This window comes from Arachis ipaensis, chromosome B2 (assembly GCF_059453495.1).
Source record: "Arachis ipaensis isolate K30076 ecotype BB chromosome B2, ASM5945349v1, whole genome shotgun sequence".
Lineage (NCBI taxonomy): Eukaryota > Viridiplantae > Streptophyta > Magnoliopsida > Fabales > Fabaceae > Arachis > Arachis ipaensis.
Genome location: NC_142437.1, coordinates 109,717,478 through 109,736,716, shown reverse-complemented (window position 1 = coordinate 109,736,716; position 19,239 = coordinate 109,717,478). Strand labels below are relative to the sequence as shown.

At 36.9% G+C, this 19,239-nt stretch overlaps 1 protein-coding gene across 1 annotated transcript; it reads right to left on the bottom strand.

Annotated features, from left to right (window-relative positions):
* Positions 1 to 9,691: 9,691 nt before the first annotated feature.
* On the bottom strand, positions 9,692 to 18,421 carry LOC148575190 (uncharacterized). The gene is made up of 6 exons (XM_088506096.1): positions 18,328 to 18,421; positions 16,827 to 18,208; positions 16,479 to 16,535; positions 15,808 to 16,316; positions 10,664 to 10,902; positions 9,692 to 10,128 (listed from the first exon to the last, which is right to left on the bottom strand). The coding sequence occupies exons 1-6, from the start codon at positions 18,419 to 18,421 to the stop codon at positions 9,692 to 9,694; spliced, it is 2,718 nt and encodes a 905-aa protein (XP_088362222.1).
* Between the last annotated feature and the right edge of the window lie 818 nt (positions 18,422 to 19,239).

The following is a 19,239-nucleotide window of genomic DNA, read 5'->3' as shown; positions in this document are numbered from 1 at the left end:
GATTTCTACTAATAATTATTTATGTGTTTTTATCTAATGATTTAAAATATTAAAATAAATAATTTTTTATAATATAATATTAAAATTTTTATTATTAAAAATCACAAATTTAATTTTTTTGTTTATTCTAAAAAAAAATTTAGTATAAAATAAATAAAAAATAAAATAAAAAATATTTATAGTCTTACAGAACAAAACTAAAAAAATAGAAATTTTGGATTATCAAATCCTTACGCGCCATGATTCATTGAAATTGCAACTCATCATGAAGTTCAGTGCCTTGGTATACATAGTAATAATTTTAAATTTCAATGGTGCCATTTTTCTGTCTTTATTACTCTCTGTCTCTGGTTTGTGTCGGTGCACAAATTGCACTTTGCCCATACCCATATAGTATGATATATTTTTTGGTGCCTATATAGTATATGATATATGCACAAATGTAATCGTTTTCATCCAATTTTGTTTCGCTAGGAAAAAATAATGGAATCCGAAGCAAAATAGAACCACATAGAATATCGTCAGGTCAAGAAATTACTTATTCCAAAAATTTAAATTTATAAAAAAAGTTTTATAAATAATTATATTTTTAATATTTTTAAATAATTTTTTTTTAGATTTATTTGTCTTTTTACATAAATTATATCATAATACTATTCATTTCAAAAATTTAAGTTGATAAATAAAAATAATATGAATAATTATATATATTTCTAAAAAAGTAATATTATAATGCAAATATAACTATTGTATTATTATATTGTTTGTTTCAAAAAATTAATATTGTTTCAAAACTTTAATATTGTATTATTATATTTTTAATATTGTTTGTTTCAAAAATTTAATTTATTTATATAAGACATTTTTTCGGACTTAAAGGTGATGTATAGGGTTTTTTTTAAGTTTATTTTATGGTAAATTTCTTTCTTTCCAAAATAACAATAATTAAAAAATTTAAATTAATAAAAAATATATAAATAATTATATCTCATTAGAAAAGAATAGTAATTCAGCTCTTGTTCATATCTTTCTCAATAAAAGGTAGAAAATTTTTTCTTGCGTTTAGGAGTTAACAATAATGTCCAGCCTAAAATTTTTTTTTTCCTTGCCCCTTTTCTCTTAAAAGTTAAAACTCATTGAATTTTGATGGAGTTAGCTGAATTGTATATCATTATGATGAGATAATATTATTTAATTATTAGTTATTTTCGATCCCAATTGATGAATCATTTGAGTTGAACCAAGGAAAAAGACTGTTAGAGAAAAGACTGCTGGAAATAAAATAGACAACATAACTACATAAGCAATATGTTAAGTATTGGGAGATCTTTGCTTGCCAAAGCCATTGAAGCCATCCTCATTTCATCAATTAATAATATAATTTATTATTTTTTTGCAAAAAAAAAAAAAAAACTCAAGTTTCAATTTTTTTTTTTTATGAAAAAAAGAGTTATACACAATAAGGTGAAGCAACAAGAAAAAGTAAAATATTAGACAAATAAATAAAAATTCAACTTATAGTTATTTTTGGTATTGTCATTACAACTATATGAATCAATAACCACTTCACTCTTTATAGCTCCTAATTGATCTGTTAATTATTTTTACTACACCTATTTTTTAATTTCTAAAGATTCTGTCATTTCTTTTCAATTAAGTATTTCAAATGATAGCAAAAAAATTAATCAACCACCTGTTACGTTCTTCTTTTCTTATAGGTGTACATGTTCAACTCTCAAAGTATTGTTTAATTGTCCCTAGAATAGCTCATAATTTATCATAGGCAAGAAACCAAGCACATCACACCTGTCAAGTAAACCCCCAATCAAAGAACAAGTGGTAAACATTCTCAATATTTTTTTACATAATACACAATCTTATCGTTTTGATCAATAACGCCTAATCTACGCAATTTCTCCTTAGTATTAACTCTATCGACTAACACAAATCAGGTGAATAACTCAATTCTGGTGGCACCAAACCTCTCCAAATAGAACTAGTGAAACTATAGCTTGTAATATCCTCCAGAAGTATTTCAGCCTGCAAAACCTGCACAAAAGAGTTAGCTGAATAAACACCTGATTTGTCAAATTTTCACACTAATCAGTCCCCTCTCAGCTGTTAATTTGACTGACTGTAGAATCCCATGAAGTTGGTTAACCAATTCCAACTTCCATTAGAATAGTTCCCTTCTTCATTGAAAATTCCATATTCACTCTAACCTATCCTAGAATCCACAATCCCCTATAATAGATCCTCTTTAATTTGAGACCGAAAAAAGCTTTGAAAAAGTGACCTTCAACACACCACACAGTAGCCAATTGTCCTCCTAAAGTCGAATATTTCTTCCATCCCCTACCTCCAAAGATAGCCTTTTGATCATCTTATCTCTCACCTCCTGCTCCTTTATTTGACATATATCCTTTAAAGGACTCCCTTAGGTATAGCCTGACAAAAGAGTAATTCATTAGGATTATTCAAGCTATTGTAAGAGCACACAATTTTCTTTTATAATGGACAATCTTCCTTTAAAAATCACCACCACTACTTGAACAAAAGAGTTATATTACAAATCACTGCATTACTCACTCCCAAACCTCCTAGCCTTTTTGGAGCTTGTACTATTTCCTATCTCACTAAAGGTAACCCATGCTTGTCATCCTCTTTACTGCATAGGAATCTCCTCTGCAAAGAAATTAACTTCTCTGCCACTGCTTTGGGTATTTTATATAAGCTGAGGTAGTAAATTGGCAGATTATTAAGCACAGATTTAATAAGAACCAGCTTACCAGTTTTATTAAGTGTTTTTGCTTTTCACAAGTTGAGTTTCTCTTCCACTTTGTCTATTACGGATTTTCATGTCTTGACTAGTCTTGGATTCACTCCTAAAGAAATACTAAGGTATTTGACTGGAAATAAAGCTTTCTTGCACCCTAACAATCTACACTTTCTTTGTGTCCACTCCTACTCGCAATTAACCAGAATCAAGCTAGATTAATCGAAATTAATACTCAATCCATACATCATCTCAAAGCACCGCAGAAGTCACTTGTAGTTCCTGATATTCTCCTTTTTCAGTGGGCAAAATAGTACAGTATCATCCGCAAATTGCAGGTGGGACAACTCAATATTGTCTCTTCCAACCAACAGGAAAGAAATTCGTCCATTTCTTACCATCTCCTTTTACCATCCTATGGCGAACATGAACAACAAGAACAAATAGGAACGGAGAAAAAGAATCACCTTTCCTTAGACCCCTTTCTATCTTAAAAGATTTAAATGGCGAACCATTTATTAGAATCGACATGGACACCGTACAGACACATTTCTTAAACCACCATCTCCATTTTTTACCAAAGTCCATTTTTTGAAGTACAATATCCACAAAATTCCACTTGACTCTATCGTAAACTTTTTGGAAATCTAGCTTAACTATCGTCGATCTCTTCTTCCTCGTCTTCAACCACTGCACAGTTTCACAAGCAATCAAAGTCCCGTCATGTATCTTCCTTCCCTTCACAAAAGCACTTTAAGTCTTTCCTACTAACCCTGGCATTACTCTCTTCATTTTTCAAACTAACACCTTCAATATGACTTTGTACACACATTCTACCATGCTAATCAGCCTAAAGTCTTTAATCTCCTTTGCTCTAACAAATTTTGGAGTTAGAGCTACCAATATAACATTAGAATCTCTTGGTAACTTAGTTGACTAAAAGAAATCTATCACAACTGTAGTAAATTCTGACCCAATTTTTCTCCAGTACTTCTTGATGAAGTTCATATTGTAACCATCACAACTAAGTATCTTAGACGGCTCACAATCCTATACTGCATCTTTTGTTTCTTCAATCGATGGCATTCTCTCTAATTCTGTAGACTCCTCTTCATGTATCCGATTAACCAACCCATCACGAAAACTTATCAAAGGTGAATTTTTCAGATGATATAAATTCTTATAAAAGTCTCTTATAGCTATCTTGATCCTAACTTGATTCCTCACCAATATTCTATTTATCACTAAGGCATCAATCCAATTACTCCTTTTTCTTGCTGAGGCTAAGTTATGGAAAAATCCATATGCTTAGCATGCTAAGACATTGACATCTGCTTCTAATATTTTCCTTCCTAACATACCATTTCCTAAAAAAGCTAACGAGAGCCTTCTTTCTTGTCTCCACTGTTCCATTATAAACCTTATCACTAACCCTATCATCTACCTTCCTAATTTCATCCTCCATTTTATTTATCCTCAAATCAATATCACCAAATTCTTCTTATGCCATCTACTCAAAATTATCGTCATGCTTTTCAGTAAATTGAACCTCTCCTAGAGTCCTCCATTCCTCCTTCACCATTTTAAGAAAGTCCTCATGTGTGAACCAAGAATCTACTATCCTCCACTATCAATGAATAATGATCAGATAAAATTCTCTTGGCCCACCTTTAAGTCGTATCTCCAAAAACTCTTCAACCTATTCCAAGCTAATCAAAACTCTACCAATGCTACTGTACGATTGGTCCCCTAAACCATGTAAACTTACGATCCTTCATTTCTAAATCCACTAGCTCCATATTATATATCCAGTTTTTAAATCTTCCGCTGATGTTGTTAATGTACCCACTCCTTTCCTTTCTTCCAACTACACAACCTCATTGAAATCACCTATGTAGTAAAAAAGTACTTGACATACTCTCGACATAAAACTCAACTCTTCCTGCACAGTAAGATTTTCCTTTCTTGCATGTGCACCATACACCAAGCAAAATGCACAATTAAACTCATTCTTTGTCAACACTCCTTCAACACACAACCATCTCTTCCCTTTATAATAGTTACTCATATGAAACATCATTTCATCCCACATCATCAATAAACCTCCGGAAGCACCTTCCGATTCCACAAATTCCCAACCCACCGCATCATTTTTTCAAATTTGCACTATATTAAACTTAGTAACCACCTTTTTTTTGTCTCTATCAATCCTAACATATTCATATTATTTTTTCTCTTAAAATTTTTTACCATACTCAATTTTCAACACTCCCTAAGTCCTTCACATTCCAGGAGCTGTAAATCATTTAAATACTTTATTACACACCTTATTTCGGTTTTTGGGATGGCTCCTTCTTGCTTTTTCCTTTTGTTTTGCTTTCCTTCTTTTCTATTTAATTAGTTCATTCTGAGCTTGAAGAACAACCATAATATCTTCTTCTTCGTTATATTGAACAGCTCCTGATTCCACAGTTTAAGTCCCAAGCAACTTTGTTTTCAATCATGTCTTCATCTCATCCTCCTCCTTGCTTTTTTTGCTCAATTTCACTGTCCATTGTAAGACTTTGAATTTTTAAAAATAAAATTATGAGTTAATTAAATTTTATTGATATTTATTTATGATTTATATTTTCAGAAAATTATCTTACAAAAAGGCAATTAAAGACGCGTTATGAGGTTTTGAGTTTTAAATCAATTAGCACTCATATAATTTTTATAGTAATTGAGTTTTTTTTTTATTTATGATTTGAAGCTTTAGTAATTGAAAAATAATGAGAATTTTATATGTTTTAATTTGAATATATTGATTTTGAACTTTATTTTAAGAACAAAGAAAATTTATTTAATTATCTCTAATTTTAAATTATAGTACTCAATTGAAAATAATTTGTAAGTTGAAGAACAATTCGTATTTTCGAAGCTAATCATATTGAGTTAAATTTGGTTTTAAACTATTACTCTACCCTTTTATTTTATTAAAATTCTTACTCTACACAAATCCTAATTTTTATTCATACCACTCTAACCCTAACACAACACACACTCCCTCACACACATACACTCCTAACACTACCGCCGCCACCCCCATACCCGAGAAAGAAAGAAAGAGAGAAGAGAGGGAGAAACGGATGGGGAAAAAGAAGAGAAGAGGGAGGAGAAGATGAGGACTGCGTTGACGGGTTGGGTGCCGTCGTCGCCATCGAAACAGAGGAGGGAGAGAGAGATGCGCGACATTGAGAGAGAGAAGAGCAACTGCAACCATCATTTGTGGTCCTCACCGCCGTCGCCGAAGTCATTGCACATCGCCGCCGTTGGATCCCCGAGGAGCTACCGCCATCGAGGTCTTTGTCGTCGTCGTCGTCGTGGCTGGAGGCATAGAGGTTTGAGAAGAGAGAGAAGACATGTGAGGAGAGAGAGAGAGAGATCACATTGCCATGCATCGTCATCGCCGAGTTCACCGTCGGAGACCGCCGTTGCCACTATCTGGGTCGCGGTGGTCAAAGCCGCTATTGTTGGAGTTCATCGGAGCTGCTCAGGGGTTGCCGCCACTCCTTTTGGTTATGTTCTAGCTGTGCCACCGTGCCTGGTTGCTGGGAAACAGCGCTGACATCGCCGGAAGTTGCAACTGATGAATCCACTGTTGCTTCGTTCTTTGGTTCCTTTTTATTACAGTAAGTAGCTCTTGTTCCAAAACCCTTATCGTTGTTATTCTGTTATAAGTTACTGAGATTTGTGCGATGTTAATGCCTTAGGGTTAAGCTATGGTTATTGCATGTTGTGTTTAACGACGTTATGGCCACGGGAACCACTGCCGGAGCTATAGCTACTTGGTTCAGTCGTTCCTCCTTATTTACGGTAAGCGTTTTCGTTTTGGAACCCTTGAAAATAAATATTCTATTATTATTTGTTAAAGATTCTAAGGTATTGGTGACGTACTTAGGATTGAGTTTTGATAATTGCATGTCGCAATTAAAGTAGCTGCTGTTGCTGTGAAAGTAGAATGGAGCTGTGGTTGCGGCTATCGTTGTTGTGTGCTGGGAGAAAAAGGGTTTTGAGGCATTTTATGGCTTACAGATTTCGACTATTCGAGGTAGGGGGTTTTTTTAAAATCGTTTTATTACCAAAAATTGTTACAAGTCGATATTGGTATGAGAAATATATTTTTATGATTACGTGAGTCTTATGGATTAAACTGAGTTATTTTAGATGAATGTAATTGTTTGACTGATTGATTTACTAACTGTTTGAAAAGGCCAGATATTCTGGTTTGTTGGTTGACTTTGTTGAATCGGTTTTCTTGATATTGAAAATAATTTGATATTGGAAATGATTTGATATTGAAAATGGTTTGATATTGGAAGTGATTTGATATTTGAAAATAGTTTGATATTGAAAATGGTTGAAAAGGGTCTGAGAAATGTTTGGAGGGAACCCTTGAAGGGTGGTAAAGTCTGGATTTTAGAGGAGATGCTGTCGAAACTTTTATGAGTATTTAAGTGAATTTAAATCATTGAAATTTGATTAGTGAAATGAAACGATCTTTAAGTCTCTTTTGAGAGAAGTCTTAAACTAAAGAAATGAAGTTGAAATTAGTTTTGGGGGCATTTGATTGAACAAAAATGAGTTCGTTTGATTAATTTTGATTTGGAAAAACAACCATTTGTACCCATGAACTTTACGAACGCTGACAAAAGTACCCATTAAAGAAGGAAACTAATGTTGTATCCATCAAAAATGGATTTCGTACGACAAAAGTACCCAAATTCTAAATTTATGTTGACTTTTTAATAAAATTCCAGAATTACCCCCACCGTTATCTTCAACCCCTCCTCTCTTCTTTTCCAAATTTCAAACACCTCCATTGCCTAAACACCCTAATCTCAATACCTAAAAACCCCAAATTACCATTTTCCTAACCCTAATCTCAATACCCCTTTCAGCAAATTTCAACCCTCTCTTTATTCTTTTAATCAATTTTACCACCTCCTTCACCAACACCATCATCACCGCCACCGTCACCAACTGTCAGTCTCACCTTCCTCCTTCTCCACTGTCACAGCAACAACAACTTCACTCTAACTTTTAATTTTACTTCTCATTATCACTTCTCCAATCTCAAATCCTATCAACACTGTATTACCGCCATTACCATCACCACCCTTCCTCCATCACTTTCAATACAATGTCAGAAGGAGAAGTACCTTTGGATGCTAAAAATTGAAACTTTGGCAAGATAGCTCTGGTGGGGTCGCATGTGAGTAACACAGAAATCTTGCACATGATGGTGGTGATTTGGGAGAGTGAGAAAGTTCAACTTCGTTAATTATATAATAAATTTGTAGTTGTACTGTTGTAAATATAGGACCTTTTTCCATGGAGTCCATGAGCTTGAAGTAGACTTAGGAGGAGTTGAATCGCACCACAAGACCTTGTGCACTGGATCTCGGTTCAGTCTCACTTCCGAAGCTTCTCCATCTAGCGTTGCGTGGGAACAGATGGATTGCATGGTTGTCTTGTTATCGTCTTTGTCATTGTCAGCGTGGAAAGATGGCGGCAGTGGTGGTTAGTAGAGTAGTAGAGAATAGAAGGTGGTTAAGGTAGTGGCAATGGAGGTGTTTGAGATTTGGGAAAGAAGAGAGGAGGGGTTGAAGATAATGGTGGGGGTAATTCTGGAATTTTATTAAAAAGTCAACATAAATTTAGGATTTGGGTACTTTTGTCGTACGGAATCTATCTTTAATGGATACAGCATTAGTTTCCTTCTTTAATGGGTACTTTTGTCAGCGTTCGTAAAGTTCATGGGTACAAACGGTTGTTTTTTCTTTTGGTTTAAGGATTATGTTTTTGAGGAGTTTTAGAGAAAACTAAAGTAATAGAAGTGAAATGAAAATTTAACTTACTTTGATTTGGTTAATTATAAAAAGAATTATGATTTGGGAATCTAACTGAATAGAAATTAATTTTATTGAATTAATATGAATTAAAGAGGCAAATGTTATGGGATATTATCGATATTTGAATCTTTATAAGTGAGACATGAATATAGATTGTGAATGATTAACTGTTGTTGTTCGAAAAGATTCATAAGACGAGTGATGATCACTGCGGTTGAAACTATTTCTATATATGTATATATCCTCTTATGACAATTAAAACTCTTCTATTGAGACCGTGTGGTTAGGTTCTCACCCTCTACAGTCTTATCCTTTTGCAAGAAACAGAAGAAGAAGCCGATGAAAATTTTGTTGAGCTTTTGATCGTGCTTTTTTTTATGTATATTTTTAGATATTTTTCCTCGCCTTTGTTTTTATTATATTTTTGTAAAGAGTGATAAGAGTCGCGATTTGTAATGGTTATAAGTACGTGTACAACAAACTCTGGTTATTGTATATATATATATGAAATGATTGTGATCCGTTTGTATGTATGCATATTTGTAACAAGAAAAGTATTTCCAGTTTTTAAAGAAAAAGTCGATACGGTTTCGAATTAAAGGTTTCTATTTTATTATTGAATATATGGACGTAGTCGTAATATCCTCGCTATCAGAATAACGCAATAAAAAACGTGACATTCTGGTAGTAAGGATGTTACATCCACATCCTTTTCTAGTCACGAGAACCCTCCAAATTCCTTACACCCTCTTCATCCTCCAAGTTAGTTTCCTCTACCAATGTATCTTCATCCTGTTAGTCTAATTCCTCTGCTTCATCACCTCTCGTCAAATTTGTTCCAATGATCCTTTTCACGCTCCCATCAACAACAAATTTCTTTCAATTTTTCCAACTCCTTCCTAGTTATTGTCCCCCCCCCCCACCGTCTCTGATATTATTGGCATCTATATCAGACATCAAGATCATCTTATTAGTCTTTTCGTCTGAAGTACTCATTATTCCTATACCAGTTGCTGTAATTTTATTGTGTTCCTCGCTGCCGTCCTTCTTGGATTTCACCCAGCATCTCCATCAACCTCATCACTGGCGCTGTGTTGTTCATTGGCTTCATCATGAACCTATGATCTACACTATCTTCAGCGCCATCTTGCTCCATACAAATCTCATCACAACCACCGCCTCTCATTGTTGTTCGTCTTTCTCCCTTGCCTACCGCTCCTATGCCATTCTCATCGTCCCTGACATGATTTACTACATCAACAACACCTTTCCGAATTCCAGAACCATCCACACCCCTCTCCTTTAAGTTCGCATCCTCCTTTTCATTGCCTCCCACTACAGCCGTCAATGAAGTCCTGTGGATCCGCATAACAATGTAATCACCATCGCACATCACAGCCACATCACCGTCGTCTTGGACAACACCGCTTCCATCAACAATAGTTGGAACTCCCCTACCTGTGGCCAATGCATCTTGTCTTATCGTGAGTATGTTTACCCAATCCGCCCAAGATCCAAGCTCATCTTCATCAATTGGACTTTTTTTTTGGGTCCACAACACCCCTCTTCCCTCCTTGATTATGTTGAACTATTTTGTTGGGCATTCTCTCATTTAATTAAACATCTTCTATTAGAATTTAGTTTTACCAAATCAGTCACCCCATGCTTTCTCTCCCTATAATCCCAAGTTAACATTTTTTCAGATACGACATCATCACTAATTGAATGAGATCATATAGAATCATCACTTTTCATAACTGTCATTTTTATCATATGTTTAGTCATTTTCTTTTTTGAAAAACTATTATGCCATTCATCTAAATTTTCAATGTCAATGACCTTTCCGCCCTTGTCATGTTCTTCCTCCCGTGTCACCTATGCCACCATCTTCGATGTCGTATCCAACCCAACCTCAACAGTTCTCTCTGTGCTTCAATATTGTTGTTATCGTGTTCCAAAACAAACCTTCATTTTGCTATTGCACCACTAGAACCTACTCCAAAGTCCATCTCGGAGAAGCACTTTGATCCATATCCCTCTCCTCCCAGCTCCTTAACAAATACATCGAATCCACTTGTGTCTATGGTGATGTGAATCCATTCATGAATAACTTCGAAGAAACATGTATCAATTTGTACCCTCTCCGAACTAAAAGTTTTGCGTGATTCAGTAGCTTCGTCAAATTTTACCAAACCCCTCCCCCCTGACATCCAATTGATTGGAATGTGTCCACTGACCAAGCACGTAACGAAACACCAAAGCAGTCCAACAATATCCTCTGACTTTCACTTCATTCATTTTCTTCCCACCTCCATACACTAACAAATATTTGAGAGGTTACTCATTTTGTATGCAAGTGTCTCTTCTATATTGAACAAGCTATCAAAAGTCAATAAAGTTTTGTACGCTCCCAGCTCTCGAACCTATACTACATGAGGCCATTCCTTTCGTACTTTTTTCGTCAACATAAAAAAATCTATGGCAGCCATAGTCTCCCCAATAACGCTCTTCTGTAGCCAGATAAAAATTTTCTTCTTCCACTGAGAGTGCTACCTTCTTTGTCCATCCATTTTTGTATGGATTTGTTACTGATTCTGCCTTTTACATGCTTTTCAAACCAACCACTTTTGGTACATAATTTTATCCACGTTCAATTCTACTCTTTTCTATATATCTCTTGTTATCTTCATCTTTTTTATTTTTTTTTTTAATATCCACCTTCCTCCTATATTTAGTCTTTTCCACAAAAATCTCTTTGTTTTTTAACCGCATTCGATTCATCTCTTTTATTATTGTTTAATATTCCTTCTTTCGTAGTATATTGGATGAAAACAAATAAGTAAATTTTCTCAATCCTCTCTTTACGTGACAAATATATCATTTGTCTGCCTTATCCATTTAAATATATAAAATAATTTCTTTTTCAATATATCTTTCGATAAATTATCCACAAAAAATATAAATAATTCACACTCTAATTATTGGTATTTTTCTTAATTCTAAATCCTTATTAGATTTTTTCCATGATATCATGGTTGCCTAACTTTATTCCGCCCTATATTTTCCTAATCCCCTGTGTCGCTCTCCTTTGATCATTCTATTGCGTTAATTAATTGTATTGAACAAAAACTTCAACCCCTATTATTTTGCTTGTGATTCAACATATAATTTCGTTCTCTAGCATTTTATGTTAGAAAAAGTTTGAGGAGTCAATAGAATATTTATATAATGTGTACAATGAAGGTTTATGGAGTATTAGAGATATAACTATTAGTGTTACCTTTTTTCATCAGCTGGAGCTTTTGGGATGAGTGGTATCATGACATAGTATTAGAGCGCTAGATCCGAAAGGTCAAGAGTTTGATCTTTGGTGAACCCCAAAATCAGTTTAAGCTTTTGGGAAGATGTTTATTATCTCTAGTACTCGAATGGTTATTCTAGATAGTATATGAGAGATGTTCATTTTGTAACTCAATAACCCATTGTACACATTGTACAAATAATCCATTGTCTCCCTAGCAAGATCCTTTATGTTATTATTCTCCAGAATATTTGTCACTTTATTAATGGATCCCTCTTTAGTAGTTATGATTAACAAGTTGAATTTTAATAAAATAAAATATAATCTCAATATTCATTATGTTAGGCTATTGTGGGAAGTTTTTCCCTATCGAGAAGAACAAGAAAACACAATATAAAAATACTTCAATAGAAATTAAAATTTTAAGGTATCAACACTTTTTAAAATCTTAAGACATCAAATTACTATTTTTTTTCAACACATTATATAACTATCGCAAACATAAAAACTTATATACAATAACATATCTCTAATTAATACTTTAAAAAAATTCCCTATATATATATTTAGTCGAGTGTTATAATAATAATATTTGAATTAAGAAACTTTTAATTTCACCCCTTTTAGTGTTAATGACGAAGCAACACAACAATAAAACCAGTCTCTTGGTTTAATCGATCAGTTAAGCGAGATTTTTTTTTTGGTGACTTAAAAGAAAAATAAACAAAAACTAAGAAAGAAAAAAAACAAGAAACTGCTTAAGAAAGGCAGTCCCGCTGAATACTACTCTCAAACTCCTTCCAAGGCAATGGAAGCTCCACTTGGAGAGAAATAGTCCTCATTGCAGTCTTTGCCATGATGTCTGCTACTGTATTTGCATCTCTCAAGATCAACCGAAGATCAGTACGCCATTTCCAAGACATGATATCTCGGATTTTTAACACCAAAGGATCAGTAAACCCAGAGCAATCTTGTAAATTATTGACAATAGTAAAAGCCTCCACACAGTCTGTCTCACATATAATGTCTCTTTGTCCCGAGTCCCATGCTAAAAGAAAGCCTCTCCAAATAGCAAACAACTCTCCTTGCAAAATGCTACGACTCTCAATTGTTCCCAGACAGCCTCGTTGCCACCTTCCCTTCCAATCTCTGCTAACACAAGCAAAACCAACTCGGGCACCACTGCCAGGATAGCTAGCATCACAATTAATCTTAAAGGTACCCGTTGAGGGGGGAATCCAAGAGCCACTAATGGTTGAGGGGATAGATAGTCGTTGCAACTCAAAAATATTTCGGAGCTCCTTTTCTAAGGACAAAGCCATACCAATCACCTTGTTTGTGGTCCAATGCTCGTGAGGATGAAAGATCTCGTTGTTTCTCGAACACCAAATCCACCAGAGACCAGAAAAGAATCTAAAGGGGCGCTGTTTGCTATTATGTAAGAACCAACTCATCAAATCCACTGGTTGATCGGAGATCCCTAAAGCTTGCCAAACAAGTTGGGCTTTTGGACAATCCCGAATACAATGTAAAACCGACTCCTGACTTGAGAAACATCGTGGACAGCTATCCGTGTGCGAAATGCCCCTTCTAAAACGAAATGCAGCAGTAGGAAGAGCCTCCCGAAGACATAGCCAGGCCAAAAATTTGTGCTTTTCCGGAACATGTTGACGCCAAAGCCAAAGCCAATTACCCCTATCCTCCCAACTAAACATCTTCTTACTGAGCCATAAAGAACCACTATGAGCATCATAAACCTTTGAGGCCGCACCAGTCCAACACCAACCGACCTCTGAACCAGCTTGAACATCTGGGTTGTAAGAATTAATGTTGCTCTGCAGAGACTGATTCAGAGGAGAATAGATATTCTCAAGGTTCCACTGTCCAGATGACCAAAGGTCCAAGATCCTGAGATCCGAATCAGAAATGTGAACATAATCCATCTCCTGACACAGTCGCCCCTCTCTTCTCCATTTTGAAAACCAAAAGTTCTGTTCCAAATCCCCAATGCACCGACTAAAACCTTCCTTTAGGATATCCCAAGCTTGACATATACTCTTCCAAACATAAGATCCACTTCCTCGAGACCGACTAAAACAATCATCCTTAGAATAATGGTATTTCTCCGTCAACAGTTGAACCCATAACTTGTTGGGATGGTGAAAAAGTTGCCAAACTAGTTTTCCAAGAAGAGCAATATTGGCACAAAAGGGATCTCTAATTCCCAGACCTCCAAACTTCTTAGGAGTGACCAACACTTTCCAGTTAACTAGATTCAGGCCTCTACCATCAGCTTGACCCTTCCATAGAAAGTTTCGCATCATGGATTCTATCTTATTAGTTACCCCTTTAGGGAAGAGAGATACTTGCATGCGATAAGTAGGAATCGCAGTCACTACCGAGTTGAGCAAACAGAGTCTGCCTGCCTTATTAAGCAATCTTCCTTTCCAGCTGGCTAGCCTTCCCCGAATCTTGTCCAAAACATCGTTGAAAGTTGCGCATGTCACCCGAGAGTGATTAAGGTTCACCCCTAAATACTTGCCCAAGTTCTGAACGAATCTGATGGAGGAGACTCCAGTGAAAATCTCTTTTCTTGTCGCTGAAACATTCTTGGAGCATAGCGCTTTAGATTTTCCACATTAACCTTCATCCCAGAGGCTCTGCAGAAATTTTCCAAAGCTACCATTACAGTTTGAACTTGCTGTTTTTCAGCTTTACAGAAAAGAAGCAAATCATCGGCAAACATCAAATGAGAAATTTTTGGACCCCCTCTAGAAACCGCAACTGGCTTCCACACGCCCTTATCAACTTGCTGATTAATAGAACAGGACAATCGCTCCATACACAACACAAACAGATACGGTGATATAGGATCTCCTTGCCTAAGACCCCCTGCTCGGAGTAAAGCTATTTAATCTATCCCCATTCCAGAGGATAGACAGTGAGGAAGCAGTGACACAACGCATAATCAGATTGACTGTCGGAGGAGGAAAGCCAAAACTCACCAGGGTTTGTTTTAGAAATCCCCAATCCACTCTATCGTACGCTTTCTCCAAATAATCTTAAAGGCCAGGGTGCCTTTCTTTGACTTTGTCTTCTTCATGAAATGGAGAACCTCTTGTGCTACAATGATGTTGTCAGGGGTTCCTCTCCCCGGGATAAACCCTCCTTGAAGGGGCCCAATAATCTCTTTGAGATGGGGACGAAGTCTATTGACCAGGACCTTCGTTATAACTTTGTAAACCACATTACAGAGACTAATTGGTCGGAAATCCTTCATGGAAATCGGGTTTTCTACCTTCGGAATAAGAACCACAAAAGTTTCCATCATCCTTGGATCCATATCCAAACCAGAGAACGCATGACGAACCATAGTCCAAACATCAAAACCAACAATCTTCCAGTATTCTTTAAAGAAGAAAGCCTGAAACCCATCAGGGCCCGGTGCCTTAAAAGAATGCATACTGAAAACAGCCGACTTAACTTCTTCCAGAGTAACTGGCGCTGTGAGGCTACAACAGGCTTCATCATTCAGGGAAGGCAGTGGCACATCACCAAGACAACTTAAGTCTACATCCTCCGACTGGCAGAATAGGCATTTATAGAAGGATTCAGCTTCCCTTCTAAGGACATCCGGGTCCGTTTCCCACACCCCATCTTGAAGAAAGAGACCATGAATCTTATTATGCTTTCTCCGCACAAGAGTCTGGACATGAAAGAACTTGGTATTTCTATCCCCAAATTTTACCCACTGCTCTCTGGATTTTTGAAACCATAGAAGTTCCTCCTGCACAAGCGTGTTATTAAATTCCTCAATCAGCTGTTTTTCTTTTTGCCGCATAGACAAATCTTCCATTACTTCAAGTCGCTTCTGAAGGAAATTAATCTGTCTCTCCAATTTGCATTTCCTAACGAAAATATTGCCGAACACTTTAGAATTAAACTCCAAAGAGTTCTTCTGCACTTCTGAAAGCTTGCCGTGCATCTCTCTGTAGCCAGCCTGCCATGACTGGTTCACAATATTTCTGTACCCCGGATGAGTTGCCCAAGCTGCAATAAACCGAAAAGGTCTATTCTTTTTCGGTTGGGGACGACCTGTACAGCGTACTAGGATAGGACAATGATCAGATTGAAGCCTATTTAAAATTTCTGCGTAAGCCTCTGGAAATAGAGATAGCCAGCCACTATTGATACAAACCCGGTCAAGTTTTTTCGCCACCTCAACACCATTTTTAACCCTTCTGTACCAAGAAAATTGTCTTCCAATAGTCTTCAAGTCAAACAGATTACTATCCCCTAGAGAGGCAGCAAGCCGATCTGCATGATGACTCGAGAAGAGGCAACCCTTAGATTCATGAGAGAATAGTACTTCATTAAAATCACCAAGAACAATCCATGGCCCGCAGAAAGACGAAGACTGAGTAACAAGATAATCCCATAGCAAAACTCTGGTGTTAAATTGAGGACTACCATAGATACCACTGCACCTCCAAATCACATTATTTACCTGAACCTGAACTGTAACACACTGATCGAAAGCATCAACCCATTTGCAGTGAACACCCTGTATTACAGAAAGGAACCAAATACCCCCCTTGTGTCCTGACGCCTCCACTATACCAATAGGGTGATAACCAAGTCTTTCCCAGAACATTTTCAAGTGTTGAAAAGGACAGTGAGTTTCAACCACAATAAAAATTACAGGTTTAAATTTCCTAACCAGCTCTTTACAATTCACCCGGGCTAACTTATTAGACGCACCCCTAATATTCCAAGCTATTATATTTAAACTATCCATAATATAAAATATAAAAATATAAAACAAGGAAATCAAAGTGCTTCACCAACCTCAAACCGAGGCTTGCCCAGCGGAAGTGACTCCCGTGACCTTCAGGTTTGCCGGATCTCCCTGGAATATCTCCTTAATCCCGCTTACCGACGCAGTAACAGCCGGCAGTGCGCCTTCCTTCTCCAATGGAACCGCCACGGTAACACCCTCCTTCACGGTTGCAGGAAGACATGACGATGCTTCCACCACCGTGCCTCCATTCTTCTCAACTGGCGAGCTCTGTAGGGACCCCGGCCTTGGTCGTTTCCGGAGAGAGGACCCGCAAGGCACTGGGGTGTGTCGGGTTGAGGAGATCGACGTCTCACCAGCACGGGAAGCGCTGTGTCCGACCTTGACTCGTGACCCGACCCTAGCACGATAGGAGCTTGATCCATTCGTGTGAGAGAAGTGAATGGTGGGCCTGATTACTCTACCCGAATCGATTCTGGATTGAATGCCTCTTTGGACCTTGTTAGATTGCTTCTGACCCAGCTTGGTTTTACCTTTCCTCACAACTTGCTCCCAGCTTGGTTCATCATGCATGCAAGCCTCCTCAACATTATTTCCTTCCAAATTATTAGCTTCCAAATCTTCTTGCAAATTCGATGCAGGATTCTCGCCAGTAACGCCACCTACCACATTAGGTTCTACTTCATTTGAATTGTGACTTTTGGTCTCAGGATGTGGCACTGCCTTTGTACCGTCCCGTGGCTTGGTGGCATCGGAATCAACACTCTTTCCTTCCCTAGAGTCTCTACCCAAGCACTGTGCCATATCGTGACCATAACGTGCACAAGAGTTACAAATTAAATTTAAACTTTCATACTCCACTACATGAGTTACGCCTTCCACAATGATATGCTTGATCACTAGCAGTCCTAAATTTATTTGAACACATACTCGGGCATATCGTCCTCTCTCAGCCAATTTAGTGGCTAAGTCCACTTTGATGGGAACTCCTATTGCAGAAGCAATACGCATCATGGCCTGTTCCTGATAGCACCAGATTGGGAGCCCCGAAATCCGAACCCATACAAGCGTAGACCCGAAGGATTGCTCACATGGCCGAAAATCTATATCCCACGGTTTTACAGCAACATAGTGCCCCTCAATCAACCACGGACCACCAAGCATGACCTTCTCACGATCTTCACATGCATCGAATTTTACCATGAAGTACCCAAACCCCACATCAAGCAGATCAAAGCCACCTTTGATGCGCCAAACCATCCGAAGCTTGTGTGAAAGAGCTGTGTAACTATAATTTTTATCAAGAACCTTAATCACTAAAGCTTCTCGATAAGGCTCTGCCAAACAAAGCTTGGCTTCTTCAGTGAAGTTTACACATGGAGGTTGGGAATCGCCCTGCTTGCCCACCACCGTGGCTATACTATCCCCAGATAGAGATCCTGCAAGTGCAAACGCCTTCGATTTCTCTGGACCAATGACTTTATCTCTAAAGGAGATCTTTGTAGGATTTGAAAAACCCCCTCGTGAAAAACCCTCCTTGACACCGGATGCACCCCACCCACACTCTCCCCCTTATCTCTTCCGACGGCATGGCCGCCATGCTCACTGTGTTTCGCCCTCAAACACTCGTTCCCGCTCTCTCCTTCTCTCATTCTCTCTGAGTACGGAGTACGTCTTAGATAAAAGACTCGAACCCGCAACCTCTTAATTGAGTATGGGGAGTCTAGTTAGTCGAAAATAATTAATTTCGAAAAAAGAAGTTATTTGAAAGTCAGCGAGCATATGTTTTCGAAAAAAATTTTATATCGAGGAAGGCATTTTGATATTGACTTGAAGTTTGACTGCTATAGTTAGTCAAAGAGGCAAATCGAAAACCTCAAGTTTCAAAGATTGCTTCTTCAGTCGTTACATGGTCAAGCAAAAAAAGCGGGAACAGTTACTCACGTTTTTTACGCACATGGAAGTTACATTTCAAATTGAACGGTCAAAGAATGGCTATAAATAGATGAAGGCTCGAAGATATAGGGGTTAGAACTTCGTTTCAGAAATTACTCGCACACTCACATCCCAGTGACTTTCTGAGTCTGCTTCAAGTCAAATTTCTGTAGGATTCCTTCCACTTGTTTTTATTTTCCATTTACATCTTCTGCAAACTTTACTTTTCTCGCAAATTTATCTTTCAAGCAACATTAATTAATTTATTTGTTCAAATTTATATTCTCGCATTAATTATTGTTTTCGAATTCAAAGTCCTTTGATCTAATCGAAGGCATTTTATTACTCTATTTAAATTTAATACAAATCATTTTAGATTCGGTTAAATTTATTTTTAAAGGCTTTATTTATGGTTTTTCAGTCTTTTCTTTAAATTTGGTCTAATTCGAAGGTCTTTGATGCACTTTTAGAAAATTGATACTCGCAAAAAAAGAGTAGATTTCACTCCAAAACCATTAAATATCGAACCATCATC

Coding starts and splice junctions, on each gene's coding strand:
- LOC148575190 (XM_088506096.1), bottom strand. CDS start 18,421: ATGAGAGAAGGAGAGAGCGGGAACGAGTGTTTGAGGGCGAAACACAGT. Junction 16,317..16,478: donor GTGTTACAGTTCAGGTTCAG/GTAAATAATGTG, acceptor CATGAATCTAAG/GGTTGCCTCTTCTCGAGTCA. Junction 10,903..15,807: donor ATGGAAGATTTGTCTATGCG/GCAAAAAGAAAA, acceptor GTGCTTGGTCAG/TGGACACATTCCAATCAATT.